This window comes from Chiloscyllium punctatum, chromosome 40, assembly GCF_047496795.1.
Source record: "Chiloscyllium punctatum isolate Juve2018m chromosome 40, sChiPun1.3, whole genome shotgun sequence".
In the NCBI taxonomy this organism is placed as follows: domain Eukaryota; kingdom Metazoa; phylum Chordata; class Chondrichthyes; order Orectolobiformes; family Hemiscylliidae; genus Chiloscyllium; species Chiloscyllium punctatum.
In genome coordinates, this window is record NC_092778.1 from 65,456,605 (window position 1) to 65,479,943 (window position 23,339).

Consider the following 23,339-nt stretch of genomic DNA (forward strand, 5'->3'; position numbering starts at 1 on the left):
AAATTATTTGCACAAAAAATAAACCTAATACAATGAAGATGGGAGGATAACTGATGTGTTATAGCTGCAGCATGTGGGAGACATGCCAGTAGTAACTGTCTGTAGTTTGAGGAACATCAGCTCAGAGGTTTTGAGCTGGATGCCAAGCTGCAGATACCAATGTGCCCAGGTGAGGATGAAAATTCCTTGGATGTTTTGTTCCAGAAGGCAGTCACCGCTTAGGTTCGCACTGTATCAGAGAAAGTTGTTCTGACCCCACACGACTTTGAGAGAGTACACGGGGAGGAATATTCTCATTTGTAAGAAGAGTGAGAATGTGAGGCACTTGCTCAGTTTTTTTGCAAAAGAAGTGAATGTGTGACGAGAAAAAGTTTTTTTTCCACAGAATGAATAATTAGAATATGGAATGTGCAGCCTGAAATTGTGGTGAGAGAAAAGTGGGCATTGGATGATTATTTGGATAGAAATAATGTGCAGGGGCATGGAAAAAAGCAGATTGGCACTAGGTAATGATGGTCAGAGTCATTACGAATGTGACCGTCCAAGTGGCTGCCTTTTGCACTGTAACAATCGTGATTCTGTCTTCTAATGCTGATTCTGTTAAAAGATTTTCTTTCTAAATTGTCACAAGGCCAAAACACCAGTCCTGCTGAGGTATGTTGTTGGTTACACATTCTCCATTTAAAAGTTAGCCATATAAATGTTTGATCAGAATCACCAAGCAAATCTTTAATGAAGAGTTAATTAACAATGAGCCGAAAATATTACACAGTTAGATCTGCATCACTCTAATTGATGCCAAATAGATGCTGAGTGTAAACTTTAACAATGATTGGAGTCTGAGGTTTAAATTCCTGACCTTGCTCTAACACTTTCTTCTATTTAATTTGTTAAGTATAATGGCTTAAAGCAGTCAGTATATTAAATCACTCCAGTAGAGTGATTTAATGATGACCAGAATTTGTAGGACTCCATCCTCACTCTTGATGTGATAGTGAGCCATCTTTCTCTGATTGGTGTAAATTCTGGAGTATTGAGTCAATGGAATCTGTGCTGGGTTTTCTGTCTCACTTGAAGTTTTGGTATGTGTCCTTTAAAGGTGTATACCAAAATCAAACTGTGTACCTCACCACATGGTAGGTTTGTGCTACTGTTCTATTTAAGGATAGTGATCTACAGGGTGTACTCAGTGTAGTATTGCAGAGGAAAACCACAATGTGATCTGACTAGAAGAGACTCCGTCATGAAGCTGAACAGCAGGGAAATGGAGGCTTTCGATCCAACTCATCCAGACCAACCAGATATTTACATTAATCTAGTCTCATTTGCTCCATATCCCTCTAAACCCTTCCTATTCATACACCCATCCAGATGCCTTTTTAAATGTTGTAATTGTATTAGTTTCCTCCTCTACCTCTGGTAGCTCACTCATTACACTCATCACTCACTGTGAAAAAATTGCCCCTTGGGTCTCTTTTAAATCCTTCCTCTTATCTTAAACTTATGCCCTGTAGTTTTAGAACTCCCCTACCCACGGGGAAAGACTTTGGCTATTCACCCGATCCATGCCCTGCATGATTTTATAAACTTCCTATAAATGTCACCCCTCTGCCTCTGATGCTTCAGGCAAAACAGCCCCCAGCCTATTCAGCCTCTCCTTATAGCTGAAATGCTCCAATCCTGGCAACATTCTTGTAAATCATTTCAAGTTTCACAATATTTTTCCTATAGGAGGGGACTAGAATTGAATATAATGCAGAGGAACCTCAATTAGCTGAATGAAATGGATGGGCAGTATTTCATTTGGATAATTGATTCAATGCCTCTCCTCTGGGGCTTAAAGTTTTCTGAAGTTTCCTTTTTGCCTCACTCTGCCTACCTTGCTCCCCCTCTCTGTCTCAGGGTTTGTTTCTGAGCAGGACACGCCTTTTTTTTGTGTAAGGGACCTGCAGCATTGCTGAAGCCCCCCCTCCCTACAACCCCATCAGTTCGATGGGATTAACAACACAGCAAGCACTTGCTAAGTCCGCTCCTTGTTCAGGAGACTAGGCAGCAGCACAGTACGCGTGAGTCCCCATTTGCCCCCCTCCCCCACTAAGACTGCTGCTGCCTTTGAGGGGGTGAGTCTCAAAATAGACCGCACACAACATTCTTACTGCAATTTTTGACAACTTCTACCTTAAATGTTGGAGAGATTGTCTGGGTCGGGACGGCGGTGGTGGTGGGGTGGGGGGGGAGGTGTTAGAATACACCCCTGTGTAGAACTTTAGGGAAAGTGTTGCGGGGGGAGTGGAAGAGACTGTCTGGGCTCCCATTGATGTCCAGAACTGTTCTCGGCAGCATTTCAGTAAGTCGGGTTTACTTTTAATCATTGTAAACAAAAGACGTGACCAGTGTTGGGAACGCCTCTTTGGAATGTTTCTATCAAGACCTTGAGATTTCTTTGGATAATCGATATTCGGATAGTTGAGGTTCCTCTGTATTCCAAAGGTGGCCTAATCGATGTCCTATACAGCCTAATACTCAATGTACTGACCAATAAGGACAAGCATACCAAACACTGCCTTCACTACCCTGACTACCTACAACTCTGCTTTCAAGGGGCTATGAATCTGCAACCCAAGGTCTTGTGTTCAGCAATACTACCCACTTACTATACCTATACTAAGTGTATAGTCCTGTCTTGATTTACCCTACCAAAGTACAGCACTTCACATTTATCTAAATTAAACTCCATCTGCCCCTCCTCGGCCCGTCTGATCAAGGTTCTGTTGTACTCTGAGGTAACCTCCTTCGCTATCCACTACACCACCAATTTTGGTGTCATCTGCAAACTTACTAACTGTAAGTTCACATCCAAATCATTTATATAAATTACATCATTTTGTATTTTATAAATAGTTTATTTCATTTTAACAACCATTTACAAGTTGGGTTGATATGATAGATTTTTTGTTGAGGAGGACCTGGAATGGTAAACCTTACTCCTCCTCCGAGATCTGTTCTGGCCTCCAGTCATAGAGTTATAGAGATGCACAGCATGGAAACAGACCCTTCGGTCCAACCCGTCCATGCTGACCGACTTCATAGTGAGTGGTGCTTATGGCACTCCTTAATATCCACCCCTCAGATCGAAAGACATCAAGAGGTAGTTTGTACCAGTAAAGATAGTCTTACAAATGCTAATTAAATGTTCTTGTGAAATACAGGAAGTAAAAACCAAAGTGGAGAAAGATTGTTACTTCAGACAAAGAAGTGATTGACTGACTTTTCAGCACTCACTTCAATGGGATGGCAATAACTGCTGGCCCAGCCTGTGACACCCACATTCCACGGATCACTATTTAAAAAAAAACTCAGTCTAAGGGGTTTTTCCTTAGAATGTTTAGGAAACCCTTCGGGCAATTTCTAGTGGCATTGTTCCCATAATTTATTCAACTCTTTGTCTAATTTCCATCTCCTGTCACTTGTACATAATCTATTTCTGTTGGGCCAACATTTTCTGGACTTCCCTTTTTAACTAATGCTAAGACGGTATTTTTCCAGATTTTGTTTCTATACATCTACTTGCATCTCTTTCTAATAATGTAGTGTATACTTTGACTGCATTTTCCATAAATGTCAGTTTTTCTTGCCTGTTGATATTATTTGTCATATTTCACAATGTTTTTGGTCATACCCTTTACCCTTCCATTTATGATGACTGAGATATTGACTTGATGCTTGACTTCTAGTCTTTGCATTCACCAGCTCATTGTTTGATATTTCTAAAGTGGTCCCATAATTGAGCATCTGTTGTCTTTGCCTTAAGCTTTCTAAAGATATTCTTAAACATTGTCACTGTTCCACCAATATGATTTTGAGCTTTCTTTTTGCAAAAGTTTCCCATACAATCTCCGTGCATTCAGCACCCAGCAGTTCTCTGTGCCATTATCTAGAGTCCCAAACACTCCTTCAATAAGAGAGTGATTGTGTATGTTTCCTGACATCTAGTATATTTCCTTGCTGCTCGCAATTTTAACTTCTTTGAAGAGTATGGAGGATTTTTCCAATCACCTCTTCCATTCCTCCATTCTTCCAATGCTATTCAGAACAACATCTCTGCAAATGTGCACTATATCTTTCTACTGGGTACTCTGACCTACACATAAACTTCAGCCAATTGCAGAGGTAGGCTTTTTGGTCTTGTACAGCTAACTTTTCTTTCCAGGTGCATGTTACATTTTCTTTTGTCATTCTCTACTGCCATACATTATTATTTTCTCAATATTCTGCTATTTGAATGCTATATTTTGCTTTTCATTAGAAAACAATTTTCCTGCCTTAAAATGATGCATTACTGGTGTCACTTGGTATTTGATGAGTTACGTTCTTTCATCTTATTTCTTCCCATCTTTCATTTTGTGTCATCCTATCAAGAAGAATGTTTGTTTGTTTATTTTTGACTTTGCAGCACTGGCAGAGGGTTTGAATCTCAGTAGTTCAATTTACATCTTTTTCTTTACAAATGCTGATCAAATCAACATTTCTCTTTTACTTTGTTCAAATTTAAAGCTCTCAAGCTATGACCTTGTGGGTTGTGTTGAAGTGCAAGAAGTTAATGCTACTCTGTTCAGTATGATCTCAGTATAATAGAATACGATTAAGTATTTGGCTTTCTTCTGTCCTATTTCTGCTGGAGCTGCAATATCTGACTCCTTTCTAAGCAAAAACAGTGTTTTCCCCATGCTGTGATGAACAGACAGGCAAACATAAATGTGCCATGATTTTACTTGTTTTGTTTTAGCTGTTAACTTGTTCATTTTTGTATATTCCAGGATTTAAACAAAACGTGGTATACAGACAATCCAGATTTTACACACTGCTTCCAGATGACCATCTTAGTCTGGATCCCTTGCATCTACATCTGGATTTGTTTTCCATTCTACCTTCTGTTTCTTCGTTATCATGACCGAGGTTATATTAGAATGTCACTTCTCAATAAAATTAAAACGGTAAGAAGCAAGGCTACTCAATCATGCTTCCATATACATATGTGCACATTGTCTTTCACCTGTCAGATTAGATTAGCTTCCCTCAGTGTGAAAACAGGCCCTTCGACCATCTGACTCATTTCCTTTCATTTTTACCCCTGCCTAAAGCACCCAACACTATGGGCAATTTAGCATGGTCAATTCGCTTAACGTGCACATCTTTGGATTGTGGGAGGAAACCGGAGCACCCGGAGGAAACCCACGTAGACACTGTGGGAATGTACAAACTCCACACAGACATTCGCCCAAAGCAGGAATTGAACCTGGGTCCCTGGCGCTGTGAGGCAGCAGTGCTAACCACTGTGCCATTGTGCCACCCCACCACGGAGTCACCATACCACCAATATTTTCTCCGCTTGTTCGTAGGCATTAAATGTCACTGGCAAGGGCAGCATTTATTGACCGTTGCTAATTGCTTTAAAAAAAAAGTGGTGAACTACACTGCTGAAATTTGTGTGGTGAAGGTACACCATCATGCTATTAGGACGGGGGTTCTGGGGTTTTAACCAAACAATGTCAAAGGAACAGTAGTGGTCTTATTGGCACCAATGACTTTATTTGAGTAGTTACAAATGGAAATGCGTAATCATCAGTGAACATTTCCATTTTTGCATTTAATACGGAATAACAAGGTGTTTGGATGTTGCACCTAAAAAACTCCTCCTGTAGCGATGTCCTACGGTTGAGAAGATTAGCCTCCAACAACCAGACCCACCTTCCTAAGTGCTAAGTATGACTCCTGCCAGGGGAGAATCTTTCTCCTAATTCCCACTGACTTTAGTTTTGTGAGGGCTCATTCTGGTCATACTTGGTTAAATGCTTCTGGATGTCAAGGGTATCATTGAGCAATACTTTGTGAACACAATTTATCAGTTTGTGAATTTGGGCTTTAGAGGAATCTGAGTTGTATTTTCTCATTTCTGTTTGATCTTTATCTATAACCTTTTAATACTGCCTCATTGTTATGTTCATCCCATTTGCATGTACAGTCTCTTTCCCCTTCTCTGCTCTTTTCTTTGCTCTCAAGCACTTAAATTCTGCAATCTCCTAGGGCTGCCTGGAGGGCAAAAATATGTCACTAGAGCAATATAGCAATTTTAGGGTTCACACTACACTGAAGATGTGAATCCATTTGAGAATCAAGTAATCATTGTAAATTGGGTGGCTATCGCTTCATTGCAAACTTTTCAGGGAAAGTATCAGGTTATTAAAATTGTTTATGTATTATGCTTTATGATTGGACTATAATTGCAGATATTGTTCAGATCATTTTCGATAACCCATCTATGGATATTTTAATATCATCTCATTTCTAGCCTTAATGAAGTTCAATTGTTTTTTTAAGCAACGTTTGTTTCTTCCTTTTCAGGCTTTGGGAATTGTACTGTGGATAATCTGCTGGACAGATCTTTTCTATGCTTTCTGGGAAAGAAGTCAAGGATTTGGGCGAGCTCCTGTTTTCATAGTCAGCCCTTCAATACTTGGTGTTACAATGGTAATTACAGTGCATTTTTAACTTGGGATTTTTTTTTGTCAGACTTGTAAAAAGTCAGTCAGGTGATACAAGCTTTGCTTCCTTTCCTTGGAAAGGAGAACTATTGCAAAAAAATTTTTTTTTTAATATATATAAAAATCACCCTGTGGCTCTCTGTTACACATTTAACTCCTCTCTGATTTGCTGATTATGCATGTGACTTTACATGTTGATAACATTTGCGATCAATTCAACTTAAATATTCTTAATCTGATCTTTACAAAAATAATATTAGCAGCTTTGAAAACACTTAAGACTTCCACCATACCTAATGATTTAGAAACATAGAAAATAGGTGCAGGATTAGCCATTTGGTCCTTTAAGTTTGCACCACCATTTGGTACGCTCATGGTATCCAATTCCCATTTTTTCTTTCCATGTTCCTTGATCCCTTTAGTCACGAGAACCTTGTCCAGCTCCCTCTGGAATATATCTAATGAATTGACCCCAATAGCTTCCTGTGGGAGAGAATTCCACAGACTCACAACTGAGTGAAGAAATTCTTCCTCCTCTCAGCCCTTATTCTTTGACTGTGACCCCTAGTTCCGAACTTCCCCAATGTTGGGCACATTCTTCCTGCAAAGGGCTCCCGAAGAAGGGCTCATGCCCAAAACGTCGATTCTCCTGCTCCTTGGATGCTGCCTGACCTGCTGTGCTTTTCCAGCAACACATTTTCAGCACGTTCTTCCTGCATCTAGCCTGTCTAGTCCCATTGAAGGATTTTATAATATTTCCATGAGATTCCTTCCTCTCTCTCTTCGCCCAATCGATTGAGTCTTTCTTCATCCGTCAGTCCTGCTATCTCAGAAATCAGTCTGGTGAACCTTCACTGGACTCCCTCAGTAGCAAGAATGTCCTTCCTCCGATTAGGAAACTAAAACTGCACACAATACTGAAGGTGTGGTGTCACCAAGGTGTTGTATTCAAGGCATTCTTGCTCTGATACTCAAATCCTCTCTCTCTATGAAGGTCTGCATGCCATTAGCTTTCCACAGCGCCTGCTGCACCTGCATGTCAGCCTTCAGCAACTGTTCCACTGTGACACCCAAGTCTCATTGTACTTCAGCTTTTCCTAAACTGAGACAACAAGTGTGTTATTGTTCTAAGTTAAGTATTCAGGTAATTGAACCTTTAAAATTTAAATATTCACTCTAATTTTTCACTTCCAAGCTGCTTGGGCATGTTATGACATACTTCTGAGGCAGGTTGGACTTGAGCCAGGACTTGTTGGCACAGGATAGGGAGACTAATTTAACTGCATCTCAAGACCATTTTATACTTGTACCTCCACTATGTGGCAATTGGCATATGATACTACCATGTAAGATGGTAATAAAATAAAAGCATAACATGAGGAAGAAGAAACTGACAGCCACACCTTTTTAAAAATAAATTTAGTTAAGCTGATTTCCTTAATAAATAACCCTTTAGGTTTGACCAACTGGATTGATATAACTTGTAAACTCTATATGCAATGAGAAAGGAATTTAAGAAATAATTACTATTCAACAAATGAAACCTTAATTATAAGACTGCCTTTTGATTTTGTACCTTCAACACTAGCTGATTTTTCTAACACTGTAAGACCCTTAATTAAGAAGACATTGTTTTACTCTTTTTAATGCTCTTGGTTCAACTTCGATGATCAAAATTCACCTGAAATCTGGAACATAGTTGGCAATGTGATTTAAACAGATGGTTACTTCTTCTGTAACCTTCTGTAAGGGGTCTATTGCAGTTCAAACATTCAGTGATAACTAACATTTAAAAGCTGCTGTACACTAGTGCAATTTTCAGAGGTTACAACTTAGGATTCCTATCTACTATCTTAAAAAAAAATGCAAAAAAAATGAATGATTTTTTTCGTATTTGTATAATTCAAGTCAGTCAGGTGAACATTTCCAACCAGGAAGCTTCCCCCTAGATTTGAATCAGCTGATGGGATTTTGGGTTTTTTTTGTACTTTTGGACACTCTTTGTTTTCTCCTCTAGAGAGTGGTGTGATGTGAAATTAGCAAGTTGATAGGGTATCATGCTATTCCTTTCCATGGCAATAAATGTCTCTCCCATCAGGATGGATGCCCTTCAATGCTGAAAGGATTTTGAGATTCCACAGGCCTTCTGCCTGCCAGTATTCTACTACATGCCAACTCAGAATTAAGTGCCAGACCCTCTGGTCTCCACCCACCTGCTAAGGAAGAAAGAAAAAAAATTGAATTTCTTTTGTTTTCTCCAATAGTTTCCAGTCCTTAGAATGTCATTTAACCACCACTGAGACAGGGAATTTAGTGTCTGAGCTGTATGTGTAAACTAAATGTGTTCTCAATATTGCCTTGGGTGATTGCTTAACTGACACTTTGTGTAACAAAAGAAATTATCCTTCTTAACAGACTTGTGCATGTTGTCCCAGTAATTAATAAATTGTCTAGTAGGTACTTAAAAATAAAAGTAGCTAGGCCCAAAAAGCGTAAGTCCTATGTTTATATTAAATCAGGTCACTTCTTAGGCATGAAACATGAAATGGTTCATTTTCAAACAGATCACATGTTTTGTCCATTTTTTTCAACTTGCTCCATGCCCCACACCTACTTATCCTTTTGTAGTAATTCTATGCCTTCATGCTGTTGAACTCCTTCAATTCTAGCACATCTGTGATTTTAATCACACTACCTTTTTGCAGCTATATATTTTTAACTGCTCAGGTTTGAAGACCTGGAATTTCCCCCTCTAGATCTCAGCCTATCTATTTCTCTCCTTTCCCTTAAGCTTGCTTCTTTGACCAAACTCCCTTTGACTTGGTGTCAAGTTTTAATTGATAACACTTGTGTATTTGAATATCTGAATACAAGTGCTGTACAAGTAAGAGTTCCTGTTGTTTTTGTCAGCTCCCAGAGGGAAGTATTTAATTAAAGCATCTATTTAATTCCTCTACACTGCTTTCTGTTAGCAGAACTCATTACAGAATTAATTTCTGTTTTATATATGCTTTAAATAGTCCCTCCCCTACCAAAAAAGGTGAAGATAAGCAGTAATCTTTTTTGGTAGTTTGTTTACTGGTAGTAATGGGTAAATGCAAATAAAGAATTGTGGTATGCCTGTTGATCCACTGTTTAAAGCTCCAGAACAAATCTTCATTGTTTCAAAATAACAAATGTGAGCACTTTTAGTGAACACTGAAGAACTTTGAGGTCATGAAAAGCACAAGTATTGAGTCAACAGTTTATGCAAAATTCATTTATCAGGGAAATGTTCTTTTATCTTTTAGGGAGTTTTTTTTCCCCTATTTGTTCTTCTCTCAGGACTTATTTGGTGATGAGTGAAGTGTTACACATCTAGATTGAATAATGCAAAAATGGCAGATATGCAGGGTGAAAAATGTCTGTTTGAATGAGCTTGTTCCATGTATGGAAGTGGCTTTAGGTTTGTAGGATGCACCATTTCAGTCATTTTACAAATTCATATTGTTGCAATTTGCATTCTGTCACTACCCACAATGTGGTAGTGAGCTAGCTTCACCAAAAGATATTTTTCTAGGACTTTCATAAGATTCTTTTGATTTGCCACCAACAGATAAAAGCTGAAACTCTAGAGAAATCTTAAGATTTCTTAAACTAAAAGGTTTATATAAATTTCCAAAGTAACTGACATTGGTGATGATTCTACTGTTGCTTCGGTGATTGAAGTGTTTGGTTAAAAAAAAATCAGATTAACTTGATGTCACCCTTGTAGCATAAGGCCAGGTCTTGATTTGCCAGTACTGTATATGATGCTATTGGGGGATGGACTGAGGCAGTGACTTTGTGCCATGCTCACCTGTGCAGAGGCTGTTGACTTGATCTTTTAATGTTGAAATCGCCTGAGGTCCTCTCTGCTTGGGTCTGTACAAAGTTTGAGTTTTCCCCAAGTATTGGGATTGATTTTGGAATCTGTGAGGTTGGATTTCAGATTGTCCTTCTTATATCTAAATTTGGGACATGCTGTGGTGAATGCTTCCATGCTCAGCTGGCTGTAGAGAATGACGTTGGCCATCTAGGAATCCACCAAGCGAAACGTGTAATCGACCCCAAACTGTGAAGGTCTGATAATGCTGTTGCTTCCAGAGATGCAGTAACTTGTTAAAAACCTTAGGAGTTGGTCCTGCCGCTGGCTGTTGCATCAAGATATTAGAGTGAATGTGGAATGCTCATGGTTGCTTTATGTGGTGTGATAGATTGTTCAAGTATCTCTCCTATAAAGACATGATATTACAATCATTGCCAGGTAGACTTTGATCTTCAATTTTTATCTGAATAAATCAAAAACCTTTGTTTTTAATGTAAGGCTTGTGCACTGTTCCAAGCCAGTGTGTATGCTCCATTCACAAACTTCATTTACTGCCACTGATACCATCCTTCCCTTCCCTGACTGATAGTTTTGCTTGAAACTCTATACAACCTGTGATGTATTATCTGACATCAAGCTGAGCATCCTTATGATTGCAAAGATCTCCTGCTTCCACTATTTGTAACATTGTCCACTGTTGTCGAAGCAGATTCGTTGGTGATGCCCTCACCCAGACTTCTGTCAATAGCAAAAGTCAACAATTCCAATGGTACTTTGCTTCTCCCCTCCCTACCTCTGAAACTACCTATGGCCTTGCATTTTTATGACTGCTTTGCTTTCCTTGCTGTCTAGTCTTTACAGTTTCTTACTCCTTACTTCCACGTTAGCAGGGAGACCAGAACTGTACACAATATTCCAAAAGTGGCATAACCAATGTCCTGTCCAGCCACAACATGACATCCCAACTCCTATACTCCACTGTGGATGTACCTACAGGTTGTTCTGCTATAATGCAGCAGTTTTGTTCCTCTGCAATCTTGCGCTATGGAAAATCGCACTGTAGAACATTGTTAATAGAAAATCGCTGTACCCATTAGTAGAAAGTTTGGGTTATCCAAACCACGTTCACAGTTCGTCAATTGTTATAACTAATTTGCTCTGACGAAATGCACGTTATAGCAGAATGACCTGTATGAGAGAAGGAGCAAAACTTGACCTTCTCTTAGGGAAATAAGACAGCGAGGTATCAGTGGGGCAGCATTTTTTGGGGCAAGTGATCATAATTCTATTAATTTTAAAATGACTATGGAAAAGGATAGACCTGATCTAAAAGATAAAGTTCTACGTTGAAGTAAGGCCAATTTCATTAGTATTAGACAAGAACTTGCAAAAGGTAATTAAGAGGTTATTAGCAAGCAAAGGGATAGTTGGAAAGTGGGAGGCCTTCAAAATGAGAACGCAAGAGTCTACAGGCAGTATTAGTGTGAAAGGCAAGGCTGGTAGTTATAGGGAAGGTTGGTTGACCAGAGAAATTGAGGTCCTGGTCAAGAAGAAAGAGGAGGCACATATAAGTATGGGCAGCTCTGATCAAGTGACTCCCTCAGAAGATAAGGGCAGTAGTTGTATACTTAAGAGGGAAATCAGGAGGGCAGAAAGAGGATATGAGAGAATGCTATTTGCAAGAGATTAGGAGACTCTAAAGAGATTTGCCCTTTCTCTAGCTATGTTGTTGGTGCCAACCTGAACAACAACCTCCTGCAGGTCACACTCTCTTTTCAGAATATTCTGCACCCTCTCTGATACATCCTTGACCCTGACACCAGGAAGGCAGCACACCATCCCGTTGTTGGCCAAAGAAACATCTATGTATACCCCTGACTAGAGTCCCTATCACCATCGCACATGTGGAACCTGACCCCTCTTTACTGGTACTGTGATTGATCTACAGTAATCTCGCTGTCAATGCTGCATTCACCTTAGTCTCTCATGCCCTGTCTTTTGCAGTACTGCATACTTATTTGAGACCAGATAGCTGCAGGAGACTCCTGTACTACCTCTCTTACCTTTCCTAGTGGTAACCCATCTACCTGACTCACCCCCCCCCCGCCAACGTAAATTCCATTGGAACTAATCCGTACAGTCTGATAAGATTCGCAACCAAACACACATCCTGCAGATATAATCATCAGGAACATTGAAATTCTCCCCAAACTCCCACATCCTACAGGAAGAGCACATCACTCTACTAAGACCAACTCTGGACCTTAAACTACAGACCCAGAAGATGCTGCTCCAGGATAACTTAAACCTTTGTTTTATATATTCTTAAAAATTAAACAAGAGACAGATCTCAGTAAAATATTGAAAAACTGTCTTCCTATTCCCTATTACAGACTTACAAAACAGTAAGTTTTAAGTTAAGATTTATAACTCTTTTAAAAACAGTTAGCTGCTGCTGCCACTCCCAGCTATGAATAATTCTGGTGATGAGGTCTCTTCAAGGTTAGCTGTGAAGTTTCTCTGTTTTTCTTGTCACTGCCAAAATAACATTTTAAAACCAGTTCTAATCCTTATCAGTTGGTTGCAGTTTTCCTCATCCAGTATGAAAGACTGAAGGGTGTCCAATCTTCTGCTATTCTTTTGATCTTTTGGCTGCTGGCGTTGTTATGTGCCATCCCACCATTGAGATCCAAAATAATGCAGTCAATTGACCAGGTAAGAACATTTAAAACATTTACTTGTTTGGTGTGATTTTTAAATTGTTTTTAATCATCCTACATGTATTTATGACAAACCTAAATTCAACATAATTTTATTTACCCCTGCTGTCTCCACCTCAAACTGTCTCTTTCATGTTGTCAAAGATTGTTACTAGATAAGATTCGATGAATTCTGGTAGCACTTTGAAGTTTCATGCAGCGTGTTTTTCTGACAGGTTGTTGATTTGTGGAGGGCATAATAGTTAAATGTAGTCACATCTTCACCTCTACCTTTCTGACAAGTTTTTACTTTCCACAGACTTGCGTGTTGGCTATTCTGTCTTATAGCCAATGGATGAAGCTAATGCTCCAAATGCCTTGTATTATCCATTAAATCATTTAAATTCTTAATTTTGAATTGTTACCTGGTAACTATTTTTAATCTTGTGCCTGAACAGGCATGAGATGACACCTCTCCAATTTGGGTGGGACTTGAACCTGGAGCTTCTGGTCCAGAGGTAGGGACACTACTTCTGGGACACAAGCATCCTAAATGTTATCAGATACGCTGACAACAGTTAAGAAAAATCCAACGTTTCACTATTATGTACGTTTAAGAGGCTTTGTTGAATTAACAAAGTATTATCAATATCATCAAAATGATCAAAAATAAATTGACAGTGTAAAATTGTTGTAAACCTGCCCCTTCCAATTGACTTTTTAAATTGAACATCTGTTGATTGGTAAATCTCTTGTTAGTGCTTTGACAAATTAATAATATTGGTTAAATTTTGAACTTTAGGTGTAATATCGAGGTTTCTATTAAGGTATCAGTGCAGGACCTTTGTGGTTTTTGCACTTAGTTTGTTTACGCTTCCAAAGGCAAAGTCACGTGGAAATCTTTATCGTTTTACTGCAAACATTTTGAACTTGCTTGCGGTTGTGTCAGGCTATTAAGATGAAGTGTTGACGTTCATGTAGTGGTTATGTTTGCCTTTGTTGTAATCTGCACTGGATATGTTCTGTGAAGTGCATCTTTTTGAAATCTTGTCTAATTGATCATTCTGGTGTCAATGCAAACAGTATATTTACAGACAATCTGACCATGGTGTAAAGGGTATATTAATGCCAAGATCATTTGTATTCACATGGCGCACTTTATGCCAAGTACAATTTTGCATTAATTAAGTCCAGGAAAACCCTGATTCATTTCCTTTCTTATGTTGTTCTTCTGTCTCTCAATGCATTAAAGTATAAATTCTGAACCTTGTCTCCAAATCCCTTAATGACTTTGACCCACCCCATCCTTTTACCACCCCTCCCAGATTGTCCCTTAATATATGCTGATTTTTCTAAATGTCTTTTTAAACCTGATCTTTTGATGAGACTTTCCCGTTTTGCCATTCCTTGCTTGGCATTTGTTCCCTTTCTGCCTTTTTATCCCCTTCTCTGATGTACACTAGTATATTAAATTTAATTCATTCTTAAGACTTGGGCATCGCTGGCAGGTTTAGGATTTATTGCCCATCCCTGGTTACCTTTTTGAATCTGGTGGTGAGCTGCTTCAGTCTTTGTGCTGTAGGTAGACTTAAAAACAAGTAAGAAGGGAGTTCCAGAGTTTTGACCCAGTGACACTGAAAGAACAGTGATTATAGTTCCAAGTCAAATGTTTTGATATGTGAAAGTTATTATAAGTTATTGAATAATGACTATGGAACAACTGCGACAATATTTATTTACTTATTTAAAAATAAGCCTAACTATGAACTTTGCATTTTATGCATTTGTAGAATAGTTACAGTACCGAAGAAGACTTTTCAGCCTGTAAAGGCTGCACCTGCTCGCTGCAAGAGAAATTTAGCTAATTCCATTCCTTTGCCTGAAATAACTCGACAGAGGCCAGTATCCCAGCACCAAGTCCCCCTTTGTTTACACGTGGAGAGTCCTTGAAACTGATTCACCTCCCTCAGAGCCAGGTCTGAGCGAACCGGATGTCTGACACTCCTGTTCTTATCTGTCAGCCAGGGCTCCCTGATTGGGGCTGTTAATCTCATTCAGTCAGGGGCTATGATGTCCAAACTGACTGACTTCACGACAATAATTGCATTGCTCTTTCACAGTAAACTTGCTATTGTTTACAAAACAAAGAACTGGATGCTGAAGATCTATAACAAAAACTAAAGTTGCTGGAGAAACTCTGCACGTCTAACAGCATCTGTGGGGAGAAAACTGAGTTAACATTTCAAGTCCAGTGACCCTTCTTCAGAACTGGATTCAACGTTAACTGTCTTTTCTCTTCATAGATGCTGCCCAACCTACTGAGTTTCTCTCTAGCAATTTCTGTTTTTGGTTCTGCTTTTTTAAAAAAAAATTCTTCAACTATGTATCTAGTTTCATTTTGAAAGATGCATTTGGATATCCCTCCATTGCCCTTTCAGGCAGTACAATTTTGATTGCAACCACTTGCATTTAAAGAAACATTATGGGCAAATATGGACTAACCAACAAACAGCAAGGTTTTGTTTTAAGGCTAAATTGTATTTAGCTAACTTTTGTTGGAGTTTTTTTTTAAGTAACAGAAGGTTGATAAGGGTATTGCTGTTGATTATGATAAACAGGACTTCGAGAAAACATTTGATTCTGCCACATGAGATTTGTCACCCAAGTTACAGCTGGAATAAAAGACAGTTACAATATGGAAATGAGTGATATAAAAATAAAGAATAGTGTTGAGTTGTTTTTCAGATTGGAGGAAGGTTTCTGTTGGAGTTCTCTGTGGCTCCAGCAAGGACCCCTCCTCTTCCTGATGCACATTAAGTACCTCGACCTTTTGTGTAGGGTGAAGTTTTAAAATTTGGAAATTTTGTGGATAATGAGACTGCTGTGGAATTTCAAATGCATGGGAATGGTTTGGTGAAATGGACAGAGCAGTGAAATTCCATGCAAGGTGTAAAGTGATTCACTTTGCTAGGAAGAACATAGACACAATAAAGGCTACAATCCTAAAGGAATGCAAGAGCAGAAGGACCTAGCTGTAGACCTGCACACCTCATTGAAGATGGCAGGACAACTTGAAAGAATAGTTAGTGATGCACACACTATCCTGGGCTGGATCGTTTGCGGGAGAGAGCATAAGAGCAAGGAAGTTATGTTAAACCTACAGGGAAACTAATCAAGCCTCAATTGGGGTACACTTGCACAAGTTCTCAGCTATAGCCAAAGCTTAGCTCACTTGTTATCTGAGGGCTCTTAAACTCTACTTTGACTCTTTTAACCAAGGCATGTTTCAGCCGAGCTTTGTCTGAGAACAAGGTTTTCTGCAGCCAGGCTATTCTCTAAACAAAAAGCTTAAACCACTTTAAGAGTGAATCATGCCTTATGATTGGCATTTTTTCTGCTATTGTTTATCTTCTTTTCAATCTAATTGTATGATTGTTTTACTAAAAATCGTATATCAAATGCTAGAAGATCTTAGTTCCCAAGATAACCGATCCAAAAACATATGGCTGTAGCAGCATCTACTGCAAGCTTAATTTAGACCTTCTTCTGTTCCCTCTTACTCTAATTCCATCTAATACTTTTCTATTTTCAATCCTAGCATTGTCTGTCCAAGTTCTCTCTTTGCATTTTATTTGTCTTTCTCATGCTACAGCCTGGTGTCCATGCCCCTATCCAACAGCAATAAAAACCATTCTGCAGACCTATAAGGCAGCATCTCAACTGCTTTGGACTATCAGGATGTATAAGCCCTACCTCAAACTGTTGATCCCAATACTCAGGAAATCTGAAGACTTCTTTCCTGTGATATTTCTTCAGTTCTGTATCTCTCTGCTTTATCCTCCCATTTCTTTACTTGCTAGGGTATGGCATCAGGTATCATCTACAAATCATTGTTTGATGTTCTGCTTAATCAAACCACTCCCTTGAGGAGTCTCCATGAACATCCCCATCTCAGTGATGGAAGAGCCAAACATAACAGTGAGAAAGATAAAGGTTTAAGGATTTGCAGTAATGTTCAGCCAGAAGTGCTGAGTGGATGATGCATCTTGGCCTCCTCCAGTCGTCTCCAGTTTAGATACTAGTCTTCAGTCAATTTGATTCACTCTGTGTGATATCAAGAAATGGTTGGAAACACTGGATACTGCTAAGGCTTTGGGCCTTGGTAACATTCCGGCAATGGTACTGAAGTCTTGTACTCTATTATGTCCTGTGGACACAATACATCAAATATAACCTGACCAGTTGCTGTCCCATTAGTCTACTCTCGATCATCAGTAAAATGATGGAAAGTATAATCAACGATACTATCAAGCAGCACCTGCTCACTGAAGCGCAATAGCGGCAGTATGTACCATCTTCAAGGTGAACTACAAAATTTTACCAAAGAACCCTCGACAACATCTTCCAAATCCAGGGCTGCTTCCATCTAGAAGGACAAGGGCAACACCACCCCTGCAACTTCCCTTCAAGCAACTCACTATCTTGACTTGGAAATACATCGCCGTTCCTTCACTGTCACTGGTCATAATCCTGGAATTTGGTCTCTAAGGGCATTGTGGGTTGGCCTACAGTACAAGAAGGCAGCTGACCATTACCACCTGAGGAGTAACTAGGGAAGGACAATAAATACTGGCCAGCCAGTGACACCCATGTCCCATGAATGAACAAAAAAAACTATCTCTTTCTTAACTCCTTACCTTCAGGACCTCATCCCTCTTTCTGCCTATGTTGTTGGTATCAATTAAAGAAAAGAAAATCGCCATAATCTTAGCAGATTGTTTGGTTGCTCTTTCGTTGGTGGTTATTTAAGCTGAGGGTCACTATGCCTCAGACAAGAGAGGTTGTGAAGGAGTGGTTGTCATATAACCTCCGCTGGTGCAGCAATTGAACTTGTGCTGTTGGCATTGGTCTACATCACAAACCAGTTGTCCAGCCATCTGAGCTAACCAAACCCCCCTACTAATATAGAAACAGAGGAGCAGGTGTAATTCGATTGGCCCTTCAAGGCTGCTCCACTGTTCAACATGTTCATGGCTGATCATCAAGCTCAGTATCCTGTTCCTGCTTTCTGACTCCCTTGTGTTTCAAACTTCTGATTATACTATTATGTTTAAGAAAAGGCACTCACCAGTTTCCCTTGGGCTAGTGTCTCTGTGTTCCTTTTTCAACTGGTCTGTCTCTAATGTCTGCACTCCCTTAACTCTGGGCTTTCAGATTCAACTTAGCTTATTTTATTCTAGCTCCTTGATCTTGACTGATTTAAAGGGTAGATTCATTTAATTGACCTGTAAAAATGACCCTTTCTGAGCTTCCTCGTGCTGTTGAGTTACTTCGTATTTTTTTCTCTTATGCTGTTGTTTAAATCCATTGGGTCTGTGGTTCTCAGTCTCCCAGTTCTCTTATTGTGCTACCTGAAACTTTTCAGCATAAAGAAACTTACTGTTTTAATAAAACAACTTCTATGTAATAATTTCTTGTCTTTCTCTTTAGGATCCGAACGTTGATGTTTTTCGGAATACAACCTTTTACTTATATTTGATTGGAGTGTTTATAGAGTTTATACTTTCCTGCTTGACCGATCAGCCTCCCCTCTTTTCTGAACCTGACAAGGATACTGTGAGTATTAATTTTTTTAATATGAAGTTTGCTGATCTTTTATGGTGCAAAATAAAATGTTAAGTGCGTCATAAAATGAAAGAAAGGCTTGTTTCTAGAAAATAGGAGGTATTGAAGGAGTTGGGAATCATCTCAAAGTGGCAACAGGAATTTGTGTGTGAACTTGGTGCAGAGTGCGAAAAGAGGTTCTTGCGTTAAAAGAGAAGGTAAATTAAGAGGCAATGGGACATACTTAAACATTCAGCAATTAATTAAATTCCTTGCGATCCAATGAAACAAAATGATCAGAAATTGTAACCTACTGCTTGCACTGCATGTATCGTGGGGAGTTGCCAAGATATTGAGGTGGATTGAGGGAAACTGTTGAGAGTTGTAGGATTAGTGATTAACCCTAAAATTGGAGCCTGGCCATATCAAGAGTAATTTCTATTCTAGGTCAATTGTTACTTTTTAATCCAAGAATAGATCTCTGGTTACTAAAGATATTGGGGGTCATGGGTATAGTCACCCCTAATCTGCAGAGTCCTGGAGAATAGTAATTGTGTGGCCATTTGTTGGGGTAGGCAGAGGCAGACTTGGTAGGAATCACCCAGGAGTGTAACACATTTAACCTTTTTTTTTTATAGAACTGAGTACCTCAGTGGGTGATGACATCTGATTCATACTCCAGAAGAGAATCATGTTTATTCTAGAGAATCTAGAGGAGATATAATAACTTGGAAAGAAGAGAGATATGAATAGATTAGCAGCTAAAATAAACCACAGGTATTCTATGTTGCACATGGCATCCAATAATCTTTGAGTTACACAGAATTTTCCAGTTCAGAAGGAAGCCATTCGGCCCACCATATCTGCACTTTTTGCATTTTTGCATCAATAACAGGAGATGGAGGCCAACTTAAGGATCAAAAGGAGACCACATGGATACAAAGGGCAACAAATTTTGTCCAGGAAAAACAAACTTCAAGGGTTCCTAAAGTAGCAATCATGGAACACGAAATAGTGATATTGAATTGGGTAAAAGGAGATAAAGGGTGTTATTTAATAGATTACCAATCCTTGAAGCAGAAAAGTTAGCCTGAATGGTTGGGATAAATTTATCGTGGGTGACTATGGGATGTAAAGGTAGAATTTGTTGAGAATCTGGTAATAATTCTAAACTTCGAATTACTGTCTGGGTCAGTAATAAGGTAATCCAAGGGGGAGAATAGTAATGGACTTCAGGAGGACATGGACAGTTAAAATGGCAGCCAAATGTTATGTCATCTTTTTAACACTCGTGTGAAAATGTATGTTAGTAGGAAGAATGAAGAGCAGCCATACAAATTAAAGGCAATGGAAGGGCAGGGACATCTGGTGTATTTCAGCACAAATCACTGGAGATGACACAAGTTGAGAAGGTGTTAGAAAAGCTTACATGAACATTGGCTTTATTAGTAGAAAAATAATAGTATGAGAAAAAGAAGGAAGATATGTTGAACTTTTGATAGATCTGTGGTTTGGTTATATGGAGTATTGTGTTGAACATAGGCAGCTAACTTTGAGAAGAATGTCAAGGCATTGGTGGGTTTATAAAAGATATTTGAGGGAGGCATGACTACAGCGATGGTAAAATCCCTACAGAGTGGGAACAGGCCATTCAACCTATCGAGATCACACAAATCCTCTGAAGGGTATTCCAAGCAGCCCCACCCCAATTTATCACTGATACCTCCTATATCCCATGGCTAGCTAAGATATCCTTCACATCCCTGGACATTTTGGACAATTTAGCATGGCCAATCCATCTAACATGCACATCTTTAGACTGTGGGAGGGAGAACGTGCAAACTCCACACAGTCACCCGAGGATGGAATCAAATCCAGGACCCTGGCGCTGTAAGGCAGCAGTGCTAACCCTTGAGTCACTGTGCTGCCTGATGCAGGGAGACTGGAGACACTGGAGCTCTGTTTGGAACAGAGGAGATTAATAAGACGTTTAAGAGAATTGATAAAAATCATGAATAGGTTTGATGGCTTTTCCTTATTTGCCCTATTTCCAGTAGTGTGGCCAGTAACCAGGGACCTGAGATTTAAGGTAATTGGTAAGAAGAACCAGAGGCAACATGAGGAAAAATTGTATTTTATACACAGTGGAATGCATTAGTGCAAAGCTGAAGGAAATAGTTTCCAAGACTACCAGTTAGAATTTTCAGTTTGTCGCAAAGTTTAGCTTTTACTTAATGTATCCTGCACAATGTAGGAGTTGAGCCTCTCATTTTAAGGGAAATCATGAGCCGGTGCATGAAAATCTGATCTGCTGTTGGAGTATGCTACTTGTGGCCTCTGCAATAATATAAAAGTTAGGGCTATGTACTTGTTGTCTGATCACTTTCTGTACTGTGCTAGTTCCAACCCTGAGGCAGATTTCCATTTCTTGTACTAATCTTATATTGAATTTTAGAATTGGATTACCAGAACTTTCACAGATGGAAATATCTGTTAAATAGATGAAGTATCAAATATTTCTGTTTTAAAGTCTGGTGATCATTGGCACTAGCTGTCCTATCAGTGGCAAGTGTTGAGCCCCTAGTGTTGACTATCCGAACAAACAGGAGGACTCTGATTCGATTCTCCATTCCTGAAGAAGGGCTCATGCCCGAAACGTCGATTCTCCTGCTCCTTGGATGCTGCCTGACCTGCTGCGCTTTTCCAGCAACACATTTTCAGCTTCGTATCAGAACAAACAGCTAAGCCCAAATGATAAAAGTTAAATGATTGACCAGAATGAAGCCTTTTTGAAAGATTATTTGATGTCACCAAAAGCCAATATTTGCTCTTGATAAAGCTATAGAGAAGATCAAATAAAGCACAAAAAACAATATATTACCATATTAAAGGACTTGAGCTCCGAGTTTGGAAAGTTGCATTCTCCATAGAAGTAGCCATTTCACAAATGCTGAAGAGTCAGATAAATGTGGCTTGATTAAACATAGATTCGTGATGAACATTCCTAACAAAGGAGAACAAGATTCTAAGGGCAAAGCCAAGGAGTAAAGGTTGCTACCTCCATCCTTTTTCTGATGCTCAGTGTTCCTTTTATAATAATCCAATTTAGTACAAAGGGCACAATAAAACTATTAAAATTTCAGTTTTTATAAAATCGTGAATGATCAAAAGGAGGAGTTGAAAGACTTCAGGCAGTTTTACTGCCCCATCCTCCTTGATGGTATTAGTCTAAGCCACTGATTTTGTGTAAAACAGGATGCCCATGCAAAGTCTTTGGAAGAAGATGACAGGCTTAATTTTGAACAGTAAATAGGTTTAGAAAATATTATTTCATGAATTATGGTCTCTTATGAAACATCAGGCTCAAGTTAAAAATAAATTCGTATTACTGCTGCTAAAACATTCACTGCTTTAGTAACCAGCACAGAACTGGGTAGCTCCTTCCAGCAGCAGACTTTTTATATCTTTATGGGCAGAGTTTGAATTATGATTCAATTACTGTCTAATACAACAAATAAATGAAGAAATCACTAAACCGTTTTACGAATGTTCAATGGTAAATGTAATATGAATGATGAGGAGAGTGTATTTGAAGGCAGCTGTAGGGAGAGACTGAATAGGCTGGGACTCTTTTTTTTATTTTGGTCCCTGGACCATTCAAGGCTGAGGCATGACCTTTTATAGAGGTTTATAAAATCATGAGGGGCATGGGTAAGGTGAATAACCAAGGTCTTTTTCCCAGGGTTTGGGAACCCAGAACTGCAGGGCATCGGTTTAAAGTGAGAGGGGAAAGATATAAAAGGGACCTAAGGGGCAACTTTTACACGTGTAAGGTGGTGAGTGTATGGAATGAGCTGCCAGAGGAAGTGGTGGAGGCTGGTACAATTACAACATTTAAAACCTATCTGGATGGGTATATGACTAGGAAGGGTTGAGAGGGATATGGGCCAACTGCTGGCTTTTGGGACTAGATTAATTTAGAATATTTGGTTGGCATGGATGAGTTGGACCGACAGGTCCGTTTCTGTGCTGTACATCTCTGACTGACTCTCTATAACTGCCTTAATTGATTTCTGTTGAATTGTAATTGTCAGATGTGTTGTCCACTTTCTCGAATACTGTTCGGTCTTCTGTTTATTAATTGTCAGATTGGAGAGAAGACTTTAAAGAATCAAAGTATTTTCCCTGCTTCTATTTTTCAAACAAAATTATTTAATACTGTTTGGATTACTTAACGTTCAGTTTTTGAAGTATGCCTTTTCCCTGTTGAGTATTAGCAAGTCATTTCATACCCTTACCTTTGCTGTAGAATTGTACCTTTAGCTAATTCATTTAGTGAGAAAATAGAAATGGAAACAAATTCTGCAAATTGTTGCTGTTCAGCAGAAGCACGATCCATCTATTATTGTGTAACTTGTTTGAAGCCAACATTTTGCTGCTGTTTCAATATTCTAAGCCAGTGTCTTTCCCATATGTTTTTTCTTAAGGACTTTATCAAATTTCTCGTATTCAGTGCTTAGTTAAATTTAATTTTTTTAAAGACCGTAACTTTTTTAAAAAACTTCTTCTTCTTCTAGAATCTGTGCCCTGAACTAAATGCTTCATTCCTGTCCAAGATAACATTCTGGTGGTTTACAGGGTATGTGG

At 39.1% G+C, this 23,339-nt stretch overlaps 1 protein-coding gene across 4 annotated transcripts in view; it reads left to right on the top strand.

Moving 5' to 3' along the window:
• abcc1 (ATP binding cassette subfamily C member 1 (ABCC1 blood group)) overlaps positions 1-23,339 on the top strand; it is a 99,761-nt gene that overhangs the window by 16,171 nt on the left and 60,251 nt on the right. For all 4 annotated transcript variants that reach the window (XR_011954968.1, XM_072560168.1, XM_072560167.1 and 1 more), the window contains exons 2-6: positions 4,818-4,994; positions 6,403-6,528; positions 12,967-13,104; positions 18,579-18,704; positions 23,270-23,331. Coding sequence is in view for 3 of the 4 variants with exons in the window: in XM_072560168.1 (XP_072416269.1) it covers positions 4,818-4,994; positions 6,403-6,528; positions 12,967-13,104; positions 18,579-18,704; positions 23,270-23,331 (629 nt within the window). In the remaining variant the exon portion in view is untranslated. The remainder of the gene's footprint in view (positions 1-4,817; positions 4,995-6,402; positions 6,529-12,966; positions 13,105-18,578; positions 18,705-23,269; positions 23,332-23,339) is intronic.